The sequence below is a fragment of the Salmo salar genome, chromosome ssa13 (assembly GCF_905237065.1).
Source record: "Salmo salar chromosome ssa13, Ssal_v3.1, whole genome shotgun sequence".
NCBI classification, from domain to species: domain Eukaryota; kingdom Metazoa; phylum Chordata; class Actinopteri; order Salmoniformes; family Salmonidae; genus Salmo; species Salmo salar.
This window is the reverse complement of record NC_059454.1, coordinates 110,843,958-110,865,525: the sequence shown is the minus strand read 5'-3', so window position 1 is coordinate 110,865,525 and position 21,568 is coordinate 110,843,958. Positions and strand designations below refer to the sequence as shown.

At 54.4% G+C, this 21,568-nt stretch overlaps 1 protein-coding gene across 3 annotated transcripts in view; it reads left to right on the top strand.

The window, feature by feature from the left end:
- The window catches only part of LOC106594274 (polypyrimidine tract-binding protein 3), a 159,885-nt gene that overhangs the window by 24,501 nt on the left and 113,816 nt on the right, over nucleotides 1-21,568 (top strand). For 2 of the 3 annotated variants that reach the window (XM_045692685.1, XM_045692683.1), the window contains exon 2: nucleotides 16,551-16,626. In XM_045692685.1, the coding sequence (XP_045548641.1) occupies nucleotides 16,551-16,626 (76 nt within the window). The remainder of the gene's footprint in view (nucleotides 1-16,550; nucleotides 16,627-21,568) is intronic. The other variant, XM_045692684.1, reaches the window with a different exon arrangement.

The following is a 21,568-nucleotide window of genomic DNA, read 5'->3' as shown; positions in this document are numbered from 1 at the left end:
GTTAAAGATAGCTGATGTGGCTCCGTGTTAAAGCTAGCTGATGTTGCTAAAGCTAGCTGATGTGGCTCCGTGTTATAGCTAGCTGATGTGGCTCCGTGTTAAAGCTAGCTGATGTGGCTAAAGCTAGCTGATGTGGCTCCGTGTTAAAGCTAGCTGATGTGGCTCCGTATTAAAGCTAGCTGATGTGGCTAAAGCTAGCTGATGTGGCTCCGTGTTAAAGCTAGCTGATGTGGCTCCGTGTTAAAGCTAGCTGATGTTGCTAAAGCTAGCTGATGTGGCTCCGTGTTAAAGCTAGCTGATGTGGCTCTGTGTTAAAGCTAGCTGATGTGGCTCTGTGTTAAAGCTAGCTGATGTTGCTAAAGCTAGCTGATGTGGCTCCGTGTTAAAGCTAGCTGATGTGGCTCTGTGTTAAAGCTAGCTGATGTGGCTCTGTGTTAAAGCTAGTTGATGTGGCTCTGTGTTAAAGCTAGCTGATGTGGCTCCATGTTATAGCTAGCTGATGTGGCTAAAGCTAGCTGATGTGGCTAAAGCTAGCTGATGTGGCTCCGCGTTAAAGCTAGCTGATGTGGCTCCGTGTTAAAGCTAGCTGATGTGGCTCCGTGTTAAAGCTAGCTGATGTGGCTCTGGGGTAAAGCTCGCTGATGTTGCTAAAGCTAGCTGATGTGGCTCCGTGTTAAAGCTAGCTGATGCGGCTCCGCGTTAAAGCTAGCTGATGTGGCTAAAGCTAGCTGATGTGGCTAAAGCTAGCTGATGTGGCTCCACGTTAAAGCTAGCTGATGTGGCTAAAGCTAGCTGATGTAGCTAAAGCTAGCTGATGTGGCTACGCGTTAAAGCTAGCTGATGTGGCTAAAGCTAGCTGATGTGGCTCTGTGTTAAAGCTAGCTGATGTGGCTCCGTGTTAAAGCTAGCTGATGTGGCTCCGTGTTAAAGCTAGCTGATGTGGCTCCATGTTAAAGCTAGCTGATGTGGCTCTGTGTTAAAGCTAGCTGATGTGGCTAAAGCTAGCTGATGTGGCTCCGCGTTAAAGCTAGCTGATGTGGCTAAAGCTAGCTGATGTGGCTCTGTGTTAAAGCTAGCTGATGTGGCTCCGTGTTAAAGCTAGCTGATGTGGCTCCGTGTTAAAGCTAGCTGATGTGGCTCCGCGTTAAAGCTAGCTGATGTGGCTCCGTGTTAAAGCTAGCTGATGTGGCTAAAGCTAGCTGATGTGGCTCCGTGTTAAAGCTAGCTGATGTGGCTCCGTGTTAAAGCTAGCTGATGTGGCTCCGTGTTAAAGCTAGCTGATGTGGCTAAAGCTAGCTGATGTGGCTCTGTGTTAAAGCTAGCTGATGTGGCTCTGTGTTAAAGCTAGCTGATGTACTGTAGTATATGGTAGCTCTATGCTAACTACACTTATAACTCCACACTTATAACACCACTAAGCCCCATAGTAACATACCAGCCTCTTTCTCTGTCTGATATCTCTGTAGAGGAGTCATCTTCCTCTTCTCTGTCCTCATACTACAAGATTGGGGATGAACACTTACCTTGTTTTCATGGCATAATATAGTGGTTAGAGCGTCGGGCCAGTAACCGAAAGGTTGCTGGATCGAAATCCTCGAGCTGACAGGGTAAAAATCTGTCTTTCTGCCCCAGAACAAGGCCAGTTAACCCACTGTTCCCCGGTAGGCCGTCATTGTAAATAAGAATTTGTTCTTAACTGACTTGCCTAGTTAAATAAAGGTTAAAAAAATAAAATAAAACCCCCCACACAGGAAATAAATGCAGTACCAGTCAAAATACATTTTTACTATATTCTACATTGTAGAATAATAGTGAAGACATCAAAACTATGAAATAACACATATGGAATCATGTAGTAACCAAAAAAAGTGTCAATTAACAGATGTGTCTTGTTAAAAGTTAATTTGTGGAATTTCTATCCTTCTTAATGTGTTTGAGACAATCAGTTGTGTTGTGACAAGGTAGGGGTGGCATACAGAAGATAGCCCTATTTGGTAAAGGACCAAGTCCATATTATAGTTAGAACAGCTCAAATAAGCAAAGAGAAACGACCGTCCATCATTAGTTTAACACATGAAGGTCAGTCAATCCTGAAAATTCCAAGAACTTTTAAAGTTTCTTCAAGTGCAGTCGCAAAAACCATCAAGTGCTATGATGAAACTGGCTCTCATGAGGACCGCCACAGGAATGGAAGACCCAGAGTTACCTCTGCTGCAGAAGATAAGTTCATTAGAGTTACCAGCCCTGCAGCCCAAATAAATGCTTCAACTGTTCAGAGGAGAATGCGTGAATCAGGCCTTCATGGTCGAATTGCTGCAAAGAAACCACTACTAAAGGACACCAATGAGAAGAAGAGACTTGCTTGGGCCAAGAAACACAATCAATGGACATTAGAATGGTGGAAATATGTCCTTTGGTCTGAATTTGAGATTTTTGGTTCCAATCATCGTGTCTTTGTGAGACACAGAGTAGGTTAACAGATGATCTCCGCATGTGTGGTTTCCACCGTGAAGCATGGAGGAGGAGGTGTGATGGTGTGGAGGTGCTTTGCTGGTGACACTGTCTGTGATTTATTTACAATTCAAGGCACACTTAACCAGCATGACTACCATAGCATTCTGCAGCGATACGCCATCCCATCTGGTTTGGGCTTAGTGGGACTACCATTTGTTTTTCAACAGGACAATGACCCCAAAACACACCTCCAGGCTGTGTAAGGGCTATTTGACCAAGAAGGAGAGTGATGGAGTGCTGCAACAGATGACCTGGCCTCCACAATCACCTGACCTCAACCCAATTGAGATGGTTTGGGATGACTTGGACCACAGAGTGAAGGAAAAGCAGCCAATAAGTGCTCAGCATATGTGGGAACTCAAGACTGTTGGAAAAGCATTCCAGGTGAAGCTGGTTGAGAGAATGCCATTAGTATACAAAGCTGTCATCAAGGCAAAGGGTGGCTACTTTGAAGAATCAAAAATCAAAAAATATATATTTTAATTTGTTTAACAAATTTTTGGTTACTACATGATTCCATATGTGTTATTTCATAGTTTTGATGTCTTCACTATTAGTCTACAATGTAGAAAATAGTAAAAAATAAAGAAAAACCCTTGAATGAGTAGGTGTGTCCAAACTTAACTGTACTCAGTCAATAGCACAACCACTTGTGTTGCATGGTGGGTAAACTGTACTGAGCAGACCTGACTGGGCTGAGGCTCGTCTTTCCAGCTTGTGTGTGTGTGTGTGTGTGTGTGTGTGTGTGTGTGTGTGTGTGTGTGTGTGTGTGTGTGTGTGTGTGTGTGTGTGTGTGTGTGTGTGTATCTTTCAGCAACACTTGTTAATTGGAGTGTGCTGCTGCCTTTGTTTGGCAGTGGTGTCAGGTTACTGATGAAGGCCAGCTAGCAGCATCAATAATAGATATCACAGACAATGGAGATAGCTGACCTGCCTGCCTTTCCCTGTCCAGCTTCTTAGCCTACCAGCCTCTCCCTGCCTCCGGTCAACACTAGTGCACTATGTAGGGTATAGGGTGCCATTAGGGCCTTAGACCTTCCCTCCCTGTCCCTCTGTTCCACCACCATGCCACTGTTTCCCCATCCCTCCCTCCCTCCCTCCCTCCCTCCCTCCCCCTCCCTCCCTCCCTCCCTCTCCCTCCCTCCCTACTGTCAGCATAGGCAACATGGTTTTGTGTTTCCACTGAATGCAGTTTGTTTGTTGTAAATGTTTCAAAGAAAATAGAAAGTATTCAATGTGTTACTTTTTATGAACTGGACTGGAAAAAAATACCCCAAAAATGTGCCTCAGTACTCCATCACTTTGTATTGACCAGAGGCTGTGGCCTCAGTACTCCATCACTTTGTATTGACCAGAGGCTGTGGCCTCAGTACTCCATCACTTTGTATTGACCAGAGGCTGTGGCCTCGGTACTCCATCACTTTATATTGACCAGAGGCTGTGGCCTCACTACTCCATCACTTTATATTGACCAGAGGCTGTGGCCTCAGTACTCCATCACTTTATATTGACCAGAGGCTGTGGCCTCAGTACTCCATCACTTTGTATTGACCAGAGGCTGTGGCCTCAGTACTCCATCACTTTATATTGACCAGAGGCTGTGGCCTCAGTACTCCATCACTTTATATTGACCAGAGGCTGTGGCCTCAGTACTCCATCACTTTATATTGACCAGAGGCTGTGGCCTCAGTACTCCATCACTTTATATTGACCAGAGGCTGTGGCCTCAGTACTCCATCACTTTATATTGACCAGAGGCTGTGGCCTCAGTACTCCATCACTTTATATTGACCAGAGGCTGTGGCCTCAGTACTCCATCACTTTATATTGACCAGAGGCTGTGGCCTCAGTACTCCATCACTTTATATTGACCAGAGGCTGTGGCCTCAGTACTCCATCACTTTATATTGACCAGAGGCTGTGGCCTCAGTACTCCATCACTTTGTATTGACCAGAGGCTGTGGCCTCGGTACTCCATCACTTTGTATTTGACCAGAGGCTGTGGCCTCGGTACTCCATCACTTTGTATTTGACCAGAGGCTGTGGCCTCGGTACTCCATCACTTTGTATTGACCAGAGGCTGTGGCCTCAGTACTCCATCACTTTGTATTGACCAGAGGCTGTGGCCTCAGTACTCCATCACTTTGTATTTGACCAGAGGCTGTGGCCTCAGTACTCCATCACTTTGTATTTGACCTGAGGCTGTGGCCTCAGTACTCCATCACTTTGTATTGACCAGAGGCTGTGGCCTCGGTACTCCATCACTTTGTATTGACCAGAGGCTGTGGCCTCGGTACTCCATCACTTTGTATTGACCAGAGGCTGTGGCCTCAGTACTCCATCACTTTATATTGACCAGAGGCTGTGGCCTCAGTACTCCATCACTTTGTATTGACCAGAGACTGTGGCCTCAGTACTCCATCACTTTGTATTGACCAGAGGCTGAAAAACAATAAGGTGTAGCACTTCCATATGTGACTCTGATAAGAGGACCGTAAAGTCAGGTAAATTAAAGTAGTGAGAGAGAAAAACCCCCACTGCTTTTCGCCTTGGGCCGATGAGATACTTGGAGATTTTGGCAATGAGGTCTTTTATCTACTTCCCCAGAGTCAGATTAACTTGCGGATACCATTTTTATGTCTCTGCTTGCAGTTTGAAGGAAGTTGCTAATTAGCGTTAATGTATTTAATGGAAGATACCCATAGACTTCCAGTCACTGGGCTAATGCTAATTAGCATTGGCTTGCGAAACTACCTTTAACTTCCTTCATATTGGACACAGAAAGATAAAAATGGTGTCGATGAGTTTATCTGACTCAAAATCCCAAAGTATCACTTTACGGGTGAGTGAGTGAGTCAGTCAGCCAGTCAGTCAGTCAGTCAGCCAGTCAGTCAGCCAGTCAGTCAGTCAGCCAGTCAGTCAGTCAGTCAGTCAGCCAGTCAGCCAGCCAGTCAGCCAGCCAGTCAGCCAGCCAGCCAGTCAGTCAGCCAGTCAGCCAGTCAGTCAGTCAGTCAGCCAATTGATCATTAGAAAACCCTTTTGCAATTATGTTAGCACAGCTGAAAACTGTTGTTCTGATTAAAGAAGCAATAAAACAGGCCTTCTTTAGACTAGTTGAATATCTGGAGCATCAGCATTTGTGGGTTCGATTACAGGCTCAAAATGGCCAGAAACAAAGAACTTTCTTCTGAGAAATGAAGCTATTCCATGCAAGAAATTGCCAAGAAACTGAAGATCTGGTACAACGCTGTGTACTACTCCCTTCACAGAACAGATCAAACTGGCTCTAACCAGAATAGAAAAAGTGGGAGGGTCTGGTGCACAACTGAGCAAGAGGACAAGTACATTAGAGTGTCTAGTTTGAGAAACAGACGCCTCACAAGTCCTCAACTGGCAGCTTCATTAAATTGTACCCGCAAAACACCAGTCTCAACGTCATCAGTGTAGAGGTGACTCCAGGATGCTGGCCTTCTAGGCAGAATTGTAAAGAAAAAGCCATATCTCAGACTGGCCAATAAAAATAAAAGATTAAGATGGGCTAAAGAACACAGACACTGGACAGAGGAACTCTCCCAAGAAGGCCAGCATCCCGGAGTCGCCTCTTCACTGTTGATGTTGAGACTGGACAGAGGAACTCTGCCTAGAAGGCCAACTTGTGAGGCGTCTACACGTTTCTGCTCTACTTTTGACCAGGGCCCTGAGGGTTAGGGTCCTTAGGGTAGTGCACTAAATAGGGAATAGGGTGCCATTTGGGATGTAGGGAGGTGGTGCCAGCCTGAATGCCAATGTGTCAGGGTCCTGGGAGGGCAGGAGAGAGGGTAGGACCCACTGATATCTACTCTGGGATGTGTGTGAAATGGCAGTGTTGTGTGTGTGTGTGGACGGCCTCCTAGTGTGTGTGGACGGCCTCCCAGTCTGTGTGGACGGCCTCCCAGTGTGTGGACGGCCTCCCAGTGTGTGGACGGCCTCCCAGTGTGTGGACGGCCTCCCAGTGTGTGGACGGCCTCCCAGTGTGTGGACGGCCTCCCAGTGTGTGGACGGCCTCCCAGTGTGTGGACGGCCTCCCAGTGTGTGTGGACGGCCTCCCAGTGTGTGGACGGCCTCCCAGTGTGTGGACGGCCTCCCAGTGTGTGTGGACGGCCTCTCAGTGTGTGGACAGCCTCCCAGTGTGTGTTGACGGCCTCCCAGTGTGTGGACGGCCTCCCAGTGTGTGTGGACGGCCTCCTAGTGTGCGGACGGCCTCCTAGTGTGTGGACGGCCTCCCAGTGTGTGGACGGCCTCCTAGTGTGTGTGGACGTCCTCCCAGTGTGTGTGGACGGCCTCCCAGTGTGTGGACGGCCCCCTAGTGTGTGGACGGCCTCCTAGTGTGTGTGGACGGCCTCCTAGTGTGTGTGGACGTCCTCCCAGTGTGTGTGGACGGCCTCCCAGTGTGCGGACGGCCTCCTAGTGTGTGGACGGCCTCCTAGTGTGTGTGGACGTCCTCCCAGTGTGTGGCGGCCTCCCAGTGTGTGGACGGCCTCCCAGTGTGTGTGGACGGCCTCCCAGTGTGTGGACGGCCTCCCAGTGTGTGGACGGCCTCTCAGTGTGTGTGGACGGCCTCCCAGTGTGTGGACGGCCTCTCAGTGTGTGCGGACGGCCTCCTAGTGTGCGGACGGCCTCCTAGTGTGTGGACGGCCTCCCAGTGTGTGTGGACGGCCTCCTAGTGTGTGGACGGCCTCCCAGTGTGTGTGGACGGCCTCCCAGTGTGTGTGGACGGCCTCCCAGTGTGTGTGGACGGCCTCCTAGTGTGTGTGGACGGCCTCCTAGTGTGTGGACGGCCTCCCAGTGTGTGTGGACGGCCTCCCAGTGTGTGTGGACGGCCTCTCAGTGTGTGGACGGCCTCCCAGTGTGTGGACGGCCTCCGAGTGTGTGTGGACGGCCTCCCAGTGTGTGTGGACGGCCTCCCAGTGTGTGGACAGCCTCCCAGTGTGTGGACGGCCTCCTAGTGTGTGTGGACGGCCTCCCAGTGTGTGGACGGGCTCCCAGTGTGTGGACGGCCTCCCAGTGTGTGGACGGCCTCCCAGTGTGTGGACGGCCTCCTAGTGTGTGTGGACGGCCTCCCAGTGTGTGTGGACGGCCTCCCAGTGTGTGTGGACAGCCTCCTAGTGTGTGGACTGCCTCCCAGTGTGTGTGGACGGCCTCCTAGTGTGTGGACGGCCTCCCAGTGTGTGTGGACGGCCTCCCAGTGTGTGTGGACGGCCTCCTAGTGTGTGGACGGCCTCCCAGTGTGTGTGGACGGCCTCCCAGTGTGTGTGGACGGCCTCCCAGTGTGTGGACGGCCTCTCAGTGTGTGGACGGCCTCCTAGTGTGTGGACGGCCTCCTAGCGTGTGTGGACGGCCTCCCAGTGTGTGTGGACGGCCTCCCAGTGTGTGGACGGCCTCCCAGTGTGTGGACGGCCTCCCAGTGTGTGTGGACTGCCTCCCAGTGTGTGGACGGCCTCCCAGTGTGTGTGGACGGCCTCCCAGTGTGTGGACGGCCTCCCAGTGTGTGGACGGCATCCTAGTGTGTGTGGACGGCCTCCCAGTGTGTGTGGACGGCCTCCCAGTGTGTGGACGGCCTCCCAGTGTGTGTGGACGGCCTCCCAGTGTGTGTGGACGGCCTCCCAGTGTGTGGACGGCCTCCCAGTGTGTGGACGGCCTCCTAGTGTGTGGACGGCCTCCCAGTGTGTGTGGACGGCCTCCCAGTGTGTGGACGGCCTCTCAGTGTGTGGACGGCCTCTCAGTGTGTGGACGGCCTCCCAGTGTGTGTGGACGGCCTCCCAGTGTGTGTGGACGGCCTCCTAGTGTGTGGACGGCCTCCCAGTGTGTGGACGGCCTCCCAGTGTCTGTGGACGGCCTCCTAGTGTGTGTGGACGGCCTCCCAGTGTGTGGACGGCCTCCCAGTGTGTGGACGGCCTCCCAGTGTGTGGACGGCCTCCCAGTGTGTGGACGGCCTCCCAGTGTGTGGACGACCTCCCAGTGTGTGGACGGCCTCCCAGTGTGTGTGGTGGGCCTCTCAGTGTGTGTGGACGGCCTCCCAGTGTGTGGACGACCTCCCAGTGTGTGGACGGCCTCCCAGTGTGTGTGGACGGCCTCCCAGTGTGTGGACGGCCTCCCAGTGTGTGTGGACGGCCTCCCAGTGTGTGGACTGCCTCCCAGTGTGTGGACGGCCTCCCAGTGTGTGTGGACGGCCTCTCAGTGTGTGGACGGCCTCCCAGTGTGTGTTGACGGCCTCCCAGTGTGTGGACGGCCTCCCAGTGTGTGTGGACGGCCTCCCAGTGTGCGGACGGCCTCCCTAGTGTGTGGACGGGCTCCCAGTGTGTGGACGGCCTCCTAGTGTGTGTGGACGTCCTCCCAGTGTGTGTGGACGGCCTCCCAGTGTGTGGACGGCCTCCGAGTGTGTGTGGACGGCCTCCCAGTGTGTGTGGACGGCCTCCCAGTGTGTGGACAGCCTCCCAGTGTGTGGACGGCCTCCTAGTGTGTGTGGACGGCCTCCCAGTGTGTGGACGGGCTCCCAGTGTGTGGACGGCCTCCCAGTGTGTGGACGGCCTCCCAGTGTGTGGACGGCCTCCTAGTGTGTGGACGGCCTCCCAGTGTGTGTGGACGGCCTCCCAGTGTGTGTGGACAGCCTCCTAGTGTGTGGACTGCCTCCCAGTGTGTGTGGACGGCCTCCTAGTGTGTGGACGGCCTCCCAGTGTGTGTGGACGGCCTCCCAGTGTGTGTGGACGGCCTCCTAGTGTGTGGACGGCCTCCCAGTGTGTGTGGACGGCCTCCCAGTGTGTGTGGACGGCCTCCCAGTGTGTGGACGGCCTCTCAGTGTGTGGACGGCCTCCTAGTGTGTGGACGGCCTCCTAGCGTGTGTGGACGGCCTCCCAGTGTGTGTGGGACGGCCTCCCAGTGTGTGGACGGCCTCCCAGTGTGTGGGACGGCCTCCCAGTGTGTGTGGACTGCCTCCCAGTGTGTGGACGGCCTCCCAGTGTGTGTGGACGGCCTCCCAGTGTGTGGACGGCCTCCCAGTGTGTGGACGGCATCCTAGTGTGTGTGGACGGCCTCCCAGTGTGTGTGGACGGCCTCCCAGTGTGTGGACGGCCTCCCAGTGTGTGTGGACGGCCTCCCAGTGTGTGTGGACGGCCTCCCAGTGTGTGGACGGCCTCCCAGTGTGTGGACGGCCTCCTAGTGTGTGGACGGCCTCCCAGTGTGTGGACGGCCTCCCAGTGTGTGGACGGCCTCTCAGTGTGTGGACGGCCTCTCAGTGTGTGGACGGCCTCCCAGTGTGTGTGGACGGCCTCCCAGTGTGTGTGGACGGCCTCCTAGTGTGTGGACGGCCTCCCAGTGTGTGGACGGCCTCCCAGTGTCTGTGGACGGCCTCCTAGTGTGTGTGGGACGGCCTCCCAGTGTGTGGACGGCCTCCCAGTGTGTGGACGGCCTCCCAGTGTGTGGACGGCCTCCCAGTGTGTGGACGGCCTCCCAGTGTGTGGACGACCTCCCAGTGTGTGGACGGCCTCCCAGTGTGTGTGGACGGCCTCTCAGTGTGTGTGGACGGCCTCCCAGTGTGTGGACGACCTCCCAGTGTGTGGACGGCCTCCCAGTGTGTGTGGACGGCCTCCCAGTGTGTGGACGGCCTCCCAGTGTGTGTGGACGGCCTCCCAGTGTGTGGACTGCCTCCCAGTGTGTGGACGGCCTCCCAGTGTGTGTGGACGGCCTCTCAGTGTGTGGACGGCCTCCCAGTGTGTGTTGACGGCCTCCCAGTGTGTGGACGGCCTCCCAGTGTGTGTGGACGGCCTCCTAGTGTGCGGACGGCCTCCTAGTGTGTGGACGGGCTCCCAGTGTGTGTGGACGGCCTCCTAGTGTGTGGACGGCCTCCCAGTGTGTGTGGACGGCCTCCCAGTGTGTGGACGGCCTCCCAGTGTGTGGACGGCCTCCCAGTGTGTGTGGACGGCCTCTCAGTGTGTGGACGGCCTCCCAGTGTGTGGACGGCCTCCTAGTGTGTGTGGACGTCCTCCCAGTGTGTGTGGACGGCCTCCCAGTGTGTGGACGGCCCCCTAGTGTGTGGACGGCCTCCCAGTGTGTGTGGACGTCCTCCCAGTGTGTGTGGACGGCCTCCCAGTGTGCGGACGGCCTCCTAGTGTGTGTGGACGGCGTCCCAGTGTGTGTGGACGGCCTCCCAGTGTGTGGACGGCCTCCCAGTGTGTGGACGGCCTCCCAGTGTGTGGACGGCCTCCCAGTGTGTGTGGACGGCCTCCCAGTGTGTGGACGGCCTCCCAGTGTGTGGACCGTCTCCCAGTGTGTGTGGACGGCCTCCCAGTGTGTGGACGGCCTCCCAGTGTGTGGACGGCCTCCTAGTGTGTGTGGACGGCCTCCCAGTGTGTGGACGGCCTCCTAGTGTGTGTGGACGGCCTCCCAGTGTGTGTGGACGGCCTCCCAGTGTGTGTGGACGGCCTCCCAGTGTGTGTGGACGGCCTCCCAGTGTGTGGACGGCCTCCCAGTGTGTGGACGGCCTCTCAGTGTGTGTGGACGGCCTCCCAGTGTGTGGACGGCCTCCCAGTGTGTGGACGGCCTCCCAGTGTGTGGACGGCCTCCCAGTGTGTGGACGGCCTCCCAGTGTGTGTGGACGGCCTCCCAGTGTGTGGACGGCCTCCTAGTTCTGTGTGGACGGCCTCCCAGTGTGTGTGGACGGCCTCCCAGTGTGTGGACGGCCTCCCAGTGTGTGGACGGCCTCTCAGTGTGTGGACGGCCTCCTAGTTCTGTGTGGACGGCCTCCCAGTGTGTGGACGGCCTCCCAGTGTGTGGACGGCCTCCTAGTGTGTGGACGGCCTCCTAGTGTGCGGACGGCCTCCCAGTGTGTGGACGGCCTCCCTAGTGTGTGGACGGCCTCCTAGTGTGTGTGGACGGCCTCCCAGTGTGTGGACGGCCTCCCAGTGTGTGGACGGCCTCCCAGTGTGGGCGGCCTCCTAGTGTGTGTGGACGGCCTCCCAGTGTGTGGACGGCCTCTCAGTGTGTGGACGGCCTCCCAGTGTGTGGACGGCCTCTCAGTGTGTGGACGGCCTCTCAGTGTGTGGACGGCCTCCCAGTGTGTGTGGACGGCCTCCCAGTGTGTGGACGGCCTCCCAGTGTGTGGACGGCCTCCCAGTGTGTGGACGGCCTCCTAGTGTGTGTGGACGGCCTCCCAGTGTGTGGACGGCCTCTCAGTGTGTGGACGGCCTCTCAGTGTGTGGACGGCCTCCCAGTGTGTGTGGACGGCCTCCCAGTGTGTGGACGGCCTCCCAGTGTGTGGACGGCCTCCTAGTGTGTGGACGGCCTCCCAATGTGTGGACGGCCTCCCAGTGTGTGGACGGCCTCTCAGTGTGTGGACGGCCTCCCAGTGTGTGGACGGCCTCCCCAGTGTGTGGACGGCCTCCCAGTGTGTGGACGGCCTCCTAGTGTGTGTGGACGGCCTCCCAGTGTGTGGACGGCCTCCCTAGTGTGTGTGGACGGCCTCCTAGTGTGTGTGGATAGCCTCCCAGTGTGTGGACGGCCTCCCAGTGTGTGTGGACGGCCTCCCAGTGTGTGGACGGCCTCCTAGTGTGTGGACGGCCTCTCAGTGTGTGGACGGCCTCCCAGTGTGTGTGGACGGCCTCCCAGTGTGTGGACGGCCTCCCAGTGTGTGTGGACGGCCTCCCAGTGTGTTGACGGCCTCCCAGTGTGTGGACGGCCTCCCAGTGTGTGTGGACGGCCTCCCAGTGTGTGGACGGCCTCCCAGTGTGTGTGGACGGCCTCCCAGTGTGTGGACGGCCTCCCAGTGTGTGGACGGCCTCTCAGTGTGTGGACGGCCTCCTAGTGTGTGTGGACGGCCTCCCAGTGTGTGGACGGCCTCCTAGTGTGTGGACGGCCTCCCAGTGTGTGTGGACGGCCTCCTAGTGTGTGGACGGCCTCTCAGTGTGTGTGGACGGCCTCCCAGTGTGTGTGGACGGCCTCCTAGTGTGTGGACGGCCTCCCAGTGTGTGTGGACGGTCTCCTAGTGTGTGTGGACGGCCTCCCAGTGTGTGGACGGCCTCCCAGTGTGTGTGGACGGCCTCCTAGTGTGTGGACGGCCTCCCAGTGTGTGTGGACGGCCTCCCAGTCTGTGTGGACGGCCTCCCAGTGTGTGTGGACGGCCTCCCAGTGTGTGGACGGCCTCCCAGTGTGTGGACGGCCTCCCAGTGTGTGGACGGCCTCCTAGTTCTGTGTGGACGGCCTCCTAGTGTGTGGACGGCCTCCCAGTGTGTGGACGGCCTCCTAGTGTGTGGACGGCCTCCCAGTGTGTGGACGGCCTCCTAGTTCTGTGTGGACGGCCTCCTAGTGTGTGGACGGCCTCCCAGTGTGTGGACGGCCTCCTAGTGTGTGGACGGCCTCTCAGTGTGTGGACGGCCTCCTAGTTCTGTGTGGACGGCCTCCCAGTGTGTGGACGGCCTCCCAGTGTGTGGACGGCCTCCCAGTGTGTGTGGACGGCCTCCCAGTGTGTGGACGGCCTCTCAGTGTGTGGACGGCCTCCCAGTGTGTGTGGACGGCCTCCCAGTGTGTGGACGGCCTCCCAGTGTGTGTGGACGGCCTCCCAGTCTGTGTGGACGGCCTCCCAGTGTGTGGACGGCCTCCCAGTGTGTGGACGGCCTCCTAGTTCTGTGTGGACGGCCTCTCAGTGTGTGTGGACGGCCTCCTAGTTCTGTGTGGACGGCCTCCCAGTGTGTGGACGGCCTCCCAGTGTGTGGACGGCCTCCTAGTTCTGTGTGGACGGCCTCTCAGTGTGTGTGGACGGCCTCTCAGTGTGTGTGGACGGCCTCCTAGTTCTGTGTGGACGGCCTCCCAGTGTGTGGACGGCCTCTCAGTGTGTGGACGGCCTCCTAGTTCTGTGTGGACGGCCTCCCAGTGTGTGGACGGCCTCCCAGTGTGTGGACGGCCTCCCAGTGTGTGTGGACGGCCTCCCAGTGTGTGGACGGCCTCTCAGTGTGTGGACGGCCTCCCAGTGTGTGGACGGCCTCCCAGTGTGTGTGGACGGCCTCCCAGTGTGTGGACGGCCTCCCAGTGTGTGTGGACGGCCTCTCAGTGTGTGGACGGCCTCCCAGTGTGTGGACGGCCTCCCAGTGTGTGTGGACGGCCTCCCAGTGTGTGGACGGCCTCTCAGTGTGTGGACGGCCTCCCAGTGTGTGTGGACGGCCTCTCAGTGTGTGGACGGCCTCCCAGTGTGTGTGGACGGCCTCCCAGTGTGTGGACGGCCTCCCAGTGTGTGGACGGCCTCCCAGTGTGTGGACGGCCTCCCAGTGTGTGTGGACGGCCTCCCAGTGTGTGGACGGCCTCCCAGTGTGTGTGGACGGCCTCTCAGTGTGTGCGAATCTCTCACTCAGCAGCTGAAATGTCAGAGAAGGGCTTAGTAGGAAAAGGGTAAAGAGATTGTATCTTTGTTTATTTTCTTTGCATATTCATACTCTGCCGGTGGCTATTTGAATATCATCAAAGGGACTAGATGGGCCCAGTGGCTGCTGGGGGAAAACTGAAGCGAGGACTGAAGGGCAGAGGGAAATTGATGTCAGATGAACTGCCTCAAATAAACCTCTAAACCCCTTTAAACACAACTCAGCAAAAAAAGACACAGAAAACATCTTTCAACACAACTTAGCAAAAACACATTTGAAATACAAAATGACCAAAACACATGTAACTGGTGTGAAATGGCTAGCTAGTTAGTGGTGTTCGCTAATAGTGTTTCAATCAGTGACGTTACTCGCTCTGAGACTTTCAAGTAGTTGTTTTCCTTGCTCTGCAAGGCCCCTTGGTGAGTGATATTTAACGATGCTTTGCGGGAGGCAGTTGTTGATGTGTTCAGAAGGTCCCTGGTTCGAGCCCAGGTTGGGGCGAGGAGAGGGACGGAATCAGTACTGCTAGGTTGATGCTGTTGACCCCTATCTGTCACGTCCTGACCAGTAAAGGGGCTGTTTGTTATTGTAGTTTGGTCAGGGCGTGGCAGGGGGTGTTTGTTTAGGGTGTTTCGGGGTTGTTTGGGTTATGTTCTATGTTAGTGTATTTCTATGTTATTTCTAGTTGGTCTATTTCTATGTGGTGTTTGTTGGGTTGACCTTCAATTGGAGGCAGCTGCTTCTCGTTGCCTCTGATTGAAGGTCCTATTTATAGGGGTGTTTGTTCGATGGGGGTTTGTGGGTAGTTATTTCCTGGTTTAGTGTTTGTTGCACCTGACGGGACTGTTTGGAGTCGTTTGTTTTTGTATACGTGTTTATTTGGTTTTTCCTTCTTCAATAATAAAAAAGAAGATGAGTATCCCTTTTCCCGCTGCGTTTCGGTCCACTCCTTACGACAATCGTGACACTATCACTGGTTGCTGCAGAGAAGGAGGAGGTCACAGGGGGGTGGGGGGGGGGTGTCTAACTGTGCTCTGGACCCTTAGAACTCATCCAACAACAGTCACCCTCGAAGCATCTTTATCTATCGTTCCGCAAAAGCCGCGGCCCTTGCAGAGCAAAGCAAACAACTACTTCAAGGTCTCAGAGAAAGTGAAGTCACTGATTTAAACGCTACTAGCGCGCCCCCTGCTAACTAGCTAGCCATTTCACACTGGTTACACTCACCCCCCCCCATTTGACCTCCTCCTTCTCTGTGGCAACCCCAGCAGCTAGGCAGAGCCCAACTAAGTGATCTGGGTCACGGCATCAATGTAACTTCCCAACTCGCTGTGGCTTGTGTGGCGCGATAGGTAACGATGCTTTGTGGAAGGCAGTTATTGATGTGTTCGGAGGGTCCCTGGTTTGGGGGAAGGAGATGGACCAAAGCAACACTGTTACACACACACACACACACACACACAAAACATCTTTAAACATAAATTACCAAAACAGTAGTAACGCGCATGCCCCGCCCACAGGAGGATCTGTCGTTTCTATTTCCTGTGTTTGAGAGGTGCAAAATCCTATTGTCAGTTAAAGGGAAACTGCAAGTCTCTATTTGAGGTGTTTTTCTCCCTTAACTATGAGTGAAGAGAGGGTGGTTCAGGCATAATTATGCATTATAGCTGTATTTTAGAAATTTCTCTTAATGACAAAGCAAAAACGGCAAAAAATAATAATAAATGAAATATCAGATTTACATAAGTATTCAGACCCTTTACTCAGTACTTTGTTGAAGCACCTTTGGCAGTGATTACAGCCACGAGTCTTCTTAGGTAGGGCCACTCAAGGACATCCTTCGACCCAGTCTGAGGTCCTGAGCGCTCTGGAGCAGGTTTTCATCAAGGATCTCTCTGTACTTTCCTCCATTCATCTTTCCCTCGATCCTGACTAGTGTCCCAGTCCCTGCACTTAAAAACATCCCCACAGCATGATGCTGCCACCACCAGGCTTCACCGTAGGGATGGTGCCAGGTTTCCTCCAGACGTGACTCTTGGCATTCAGGCCAAAGAGTTGAATCTTGGTTTCATCAGACCAGAGAATCTTGTTTCTCATGGTCTGAGAGTCCTTTAGGTGCCTTTTGGTAAACTCCAAGCGGGCTGTCATGTGCCTTTTACTGAGGAGTGGCTTCCGTCTGGCCACTCTACCATAAAGCCCTGATTGGTGGAGTGCTGCATAGATGGTTGTCCTTCTGGAAGGTTCTCCCATCTCCACAGAGGAACTCTGGAGCTCTGTCAGAGTGACCATCGGGTTCTTGGTCACCTCCCTTACCAAGGTCCTTCTCCCCCGATTGCTCAGTTTAGCCGGGCGGCCAGCTCTAAAAACAGTCTTGGTGGTTCCAAACAGTCTCTATACTATTAGTCCATCAATCTGTCAGCAGGGAGTAACAGTTACCTAACGTCTCTGTCCTGTCTTGTCTGTCAGCAGGGAGTAACAGTTACCTAACGTCTCTGTCCTGTCTTGTGCCACCAGGGAGTAACAGTAACCAAACGTCTCTGTCCTGTCTTGTCTGTCACCAGGGAGTAACAGTAACCAAACGTCTCTGTCCTGTCTTGTCTGTCACCAGGGAGTAACAGTAACCAAACGTCTCTGTCCTGTCTTGTCTGTCAGCAGGGATCTGAGAAGCCTCTTTCTTCTGCTGTCCTCTGCGGCCATACTACCATGAGCACTTCTACTCCATCCACAGGTACGTCTTTATGCTAAGGAATACACACACGCACACACTCTCTCTGTCAGACCTCTAGGACTCTCTCTGTCAGACCTCTAGGACTCTCTCTGTCAGACCTCTAGGACTCTCTCTGCCAGACCTCTAGGACTCTCTCTGTCAGACCTCTAGGACTCTCTCTGTCAGACCTCTAGGACTCTCTCTGCCAGACCTCTAGGACTCTCTCTGTCAGACCTCTAGGACTCTCTCTGTCAGACCTCTAGGACTCTCTGCCAGACCTCTAGGACTCTCTGTCAGACCTCTAGGACTCTCTCTGTCAGACCTCTAGGACTCTCTCTGTCAGACCTCTAGGACTCTCTCTGTCAGACCTCTAGGACTCTCTGCCAGACCTCTAGGACTCTCTGTCAGACCTCTAGGACTCTCTGTCAGACCTCTATGACTCTCTCTGTGAGACCTCTAGGACTCTATCTGTCAGACCTCTAGGACTCTCTCTGTCAGACCTCTAGGACTCTCTCTGTCAGACCTCTAGGACTCTCTCTGTCAGACCTCTAGGACTCTATCTGTCAGACCTCTAGGACTCTATCTGTCAGACCTCTAGGACTCTCTGTCAGACCTCTAGGACTCTCTGCCAGACCTCTAGGACTCTCTCTGTCAGACCTCTAGGACTCTCTCTGTCAGACCTCTAAGACTCTCTGCCAGACCTCTAGGACTCTATCTGTCAGACCTCTAGGACTCTCTCTGTCAGACCTCTAGGACTATCTGCCAGACCTCTAGGACTCTCTCTGTCAGACCTCTAGGACACTATGTCAGACCTCTAGGACTCTCTCTGTCAGACCTCTAGGACTATCTGCCAGACCTCTAGGACTCTCTCTGTCAGACCTCTAGGACTCTCTGTCAGACCTCTAGGACTCTCTGTCAGACCTCTAGGACTCTCTGCCAGACCTCTAGGACTCTCTGTCAGACCTCTAGGACTCTCTCTGTCAGACCTCTAGGACTCTCTCTGTCAGACCTCTAGGACTCTCTCTGTCAGACCTCTAGGACTCTCTCTGCCAGACCTCTAGGACTCTCTCTGTCAGACCTCTAGGACTCTCTCTGTCAGACCTCTAGGACTCTCTGCCAGACCTCTAGGACTCTCTGTCAGACCTCTAGGACTCTCTCTGTCAGACCTCTAGTTCTCTCTCTGTCAGACCTCTAGGACTCTCTCTGTCAGACCTCTAGGACTCTCTGCCAGACCTCTAGGACTCTCTCTGTCAGACCTCTAGGACTCTCTGCCAGACCTCTAGGACTCTCTCTGTCAGACCTCTAGGACTCTCTCTGTCAGACCTCTAGGACTCTCTCTGTCAGACCTCTAGGACTCTCTGCCAGACCTCTAGGACTCTCTGTCAGACCTCTAGGACACTATGTCAGACCTCTAGGACTCTCTCTGTCAGACCTCTAGGACTATCTGCCAGACCTCTGGGACTCTCTCTGTCAGACCTCTAGGACTCTCTCTGTCAGACCTCTAGGACTCTCTCTGTCAGACCTCTAGGACTCTCTGCCAGACCTCTAGGACTCTCTGCCAGACCTCTAGGACTCTGTCAGACCTCTAGGACTCTCTCTGTCAGACCTCTAGGACTCTCTCTGTCAGACCTCTAGGACTCTCTGTCAGACCTCTAGGACTCTCTGCCAGACCTCTAGGACTCTCTGTCAGACCTCTAGGACTCTCTGTCAGACCTCTATGACTCTCTCTGTGAGACCTCTAGGACTCTCTCTGTCAGACCTCTAGGACTCTCTCTGTCAGACCTCTAGGACTCTATCTGTCAGACCTCTAGGACTCTATCTGTCAGACCTCTAGGACTCTCTGTCAGACCTCTAGGACTCTCTCTGTCAGACCTCTAGGACTCTCTCTGTCAGACCTCTAGGACTCTCTCTGTCAGACCTCTAGGACTCTCTGTCAGACCTCTAGGACTCTCTCTGCCAGACCTCTAGGACTCTCTCTGTCAGACCTCTAGGACTCTCTCTGTCAGACCTCTAGGACTCTCTCTGTCAGACCTCTAGGACTCTCTGCCAGACCTCTAGGACTCTCTCTGTCAGACCTCTAGGACTCTCTCTGTCAGACCTCTAAGACTCTCTGCCAGACCTCTAGGACTCTCTGCCAGAACTCTAGGACTCTCTGTCAGACCTCTAGGACACTCTGTCAGACCTCTAGGACTCTCTCTGTCAGACCTCTAGGACTATCTGCCAGACCTCTAGGACTCTCTCTGTCAGACCTCTAGGACTATCTGCCAGACCTCTGGGACTCTCTCTGTCAGACCTCTAGGACTCTCTCTGTCAGACCTCTAGGACTCTCTCTGTCAGACCTCTAGGACTCTCTGCCAGACCTCTAGGACTCTCTGCCAGACCTCTAGGACTCTGTCAGACCTCTAGGACTCTCTCTGTCAGACCTCTAGGACTCTCTCTGTCAGACCTCTAGGACTCTCTGCCAGACCTCTAGGACTCTCTGTCAGACCTCTAGGACTCTCTGTCAGACCTCTATGACTCTCTCTGTGAGACCTCTAGGACTCTCTCTGTCAGACCTCTAGGACTCTCTCTGTCAGACCTCTAGGACTCTCTCTGTCAGACCTCTAGGACTCTATCTGTCAGACCTCTAGGACTCTCTGTCAGACCTCTAGGACTCTCTCTGTCAGACCTCTAGGACTCTCTCTGTCAGACCTCTAGGACTCTCTCTGTCAGACCTCTAGGACTCTCTGTCAGACCTCTAGGACTCTCTCTGCCAGACCTCTAGGACTCTCTCTGTCAGACCTCTAGGACTCTCTCTGTCAGACCTCTAGGACTCTCTCTGTCAGACCTCTAGGACTCTCTGCCAGACCTCTAGGACTCTCTCTGTCAGACCTCTAGGACTCTCTCTGTCAGACCTCTAAGACTCTCTGCCAGACCTCTAGGACTCTCTGTCAGACCTCTAGGACACTCTGTCAGACCTCTAGGACTCTCTCTGTCAGACCTCTAGGACTATCTGCCAGACCTCTAGGACTCTCTCTGTCAGACCTCTAGGACTCTCTGTCAGACCTCTAGGACTCTCTGTCAGACCTCTAGGACTCTCTGCCAGACCTCTAGGACTCTCTGTCAGACCGCTAGGACTCTCTGTCAGACCTCTAGGACTCTCTGTCAGACCTCTAGGACTCTCTGTCAGACCTCTAGGACTCTCTGTCAGACCTCTAGGACTCTCTCTGCCAGACCTCTAGGACTCTCTGTCAGACCTCTAGGACTCTCTCTGTCAGACCTCTAGGACTCTCTCTGTCAGACCTCTAGGACTCTCTGCCAGACCTCTAGGACTCTCTCTGTCAGACCTCTAGGACTCTCTCTGTTAGACCTCTAGGACTCTCTGCCAGACCTCTAGGACTCTCTGCCAGACCTCTAGGACTCTCTGTCAGACCTCTAGGACTCTCTCTGTCAGACCTCTAGGACTCTCTCTGTCAGACCTCTAGGACTCTCTGTCAGACCTCTAGGACTCTCTCTGTCAGACCTCTAGGACTCTCTCTGCCAGACTCTCTCTGTCAGACCTCTAGGACTCTCTCTGTCAGACCTCTAGGACTCTCTCTGTCAGACCTCTAGGACTCTCTCTGTCAGACCTCTAGGACTCTCTGTCAGACCTCTAGGACTCTATCTGTCAGACCTCTATGACTCTCTCTGTCAGACCTCTAGGACTCTCTCTGCCAGACCTCTAGGACTCTCTCTGTCAGACCTCTAGGACTCTCTCTGTCAGACCTCTAGGACTCTCTGCCAGACCTCTAGGACTCTCTGTCAGACCTCTAGGACACTATGTCAGACCTCTAGGACTCTCTCTGTCAGACCTCTAGGACTATCTGCCAGACCTCTGGGACTCTCTCTGTCAGACCTCTAGGACTCTCTGTCAGACCTCTAGGACTCTCTCTGTCAGACCTCTAGGACTCTCTGTCAGACCTCTAGGACTCTCTGTCAGACCTCTAGGACTCTCTCTGTCAGACCTCTAGGACTCTCTCTGTCAGACCTCTAGGACTCTCTGCCAGACCTCTAGGACTCTCTGCCAGACCTCTAGGACTCTGTCAGACCTCTAGGACTCTCTCTGTCAGACCTCTAGGACTCTCTCTGTCAGACCTCTAGGACTCTCTGTCAGACCTCTAGGACTCTCTGCCAGACCTCTAGGACTCTCTGTCAGACCTCTAGGACTCTCTGTCAGACCTCTATGACTCTCTCTGTGAGACCTCTAGGACTCTCTCTGCCAGACCTCTAGGACTCTCTCTGTCAGACCTCTAGGACTCTCTCTGTCAGACCTCTAGGACTCTCTGCCAGACCTCTAGGACTCTCTGTCAGACCTCTAGGACACTATGTCAGACCTCTAGGACTCTCTGCCAGACCTCTAGGACTCTCTGTCAGACCTCTAGGACTCTCTGTCAGACCTCTATGACTCTCTCTGTGAGACCTCTAGGACTCTCTCTGTCAGACCTCTAGGACTCTCTCTGTCAGACCTCTAGGACTCTCTCTGTCAGACCTCTAGGACTCTATCTGTCAGACCTCTAGGACTCTCTGTCAGACCTCTAGGACTCTCTCTGTCAGACCTCTAGGACTCTCTCTGTCAGACCTTTAGGACTCTCTCTGTCAGACCTCTAGGACTCTCTGTCAGACCTCTAGGACTCTCTCTGCCAGACCTCTAGGACTCTCTCTGTCAGACCTCTAGGACTCTCTCTGTCAGACCTCTAGGACTCTCTCTGTCAGACCTCTAGGACTCTCTGCCAGACCTCTAGGACTCTCTCTGTCAGACCTCTAGGACTCTCTCTGTCAGACCTCTAAGACTCTCTGCCAGACCTCTAGGACTCTCTGTCAGACCTCTAGGACACTCTGTCAGACCTCTAGGACTCTCTCTGTCAGACCTCTAGGACTATCTGCCAGACCTCTAGGACTCTCTCTGTCAGACCTCTAGGACTCTCTGTCAGACCTCTAGGACTCT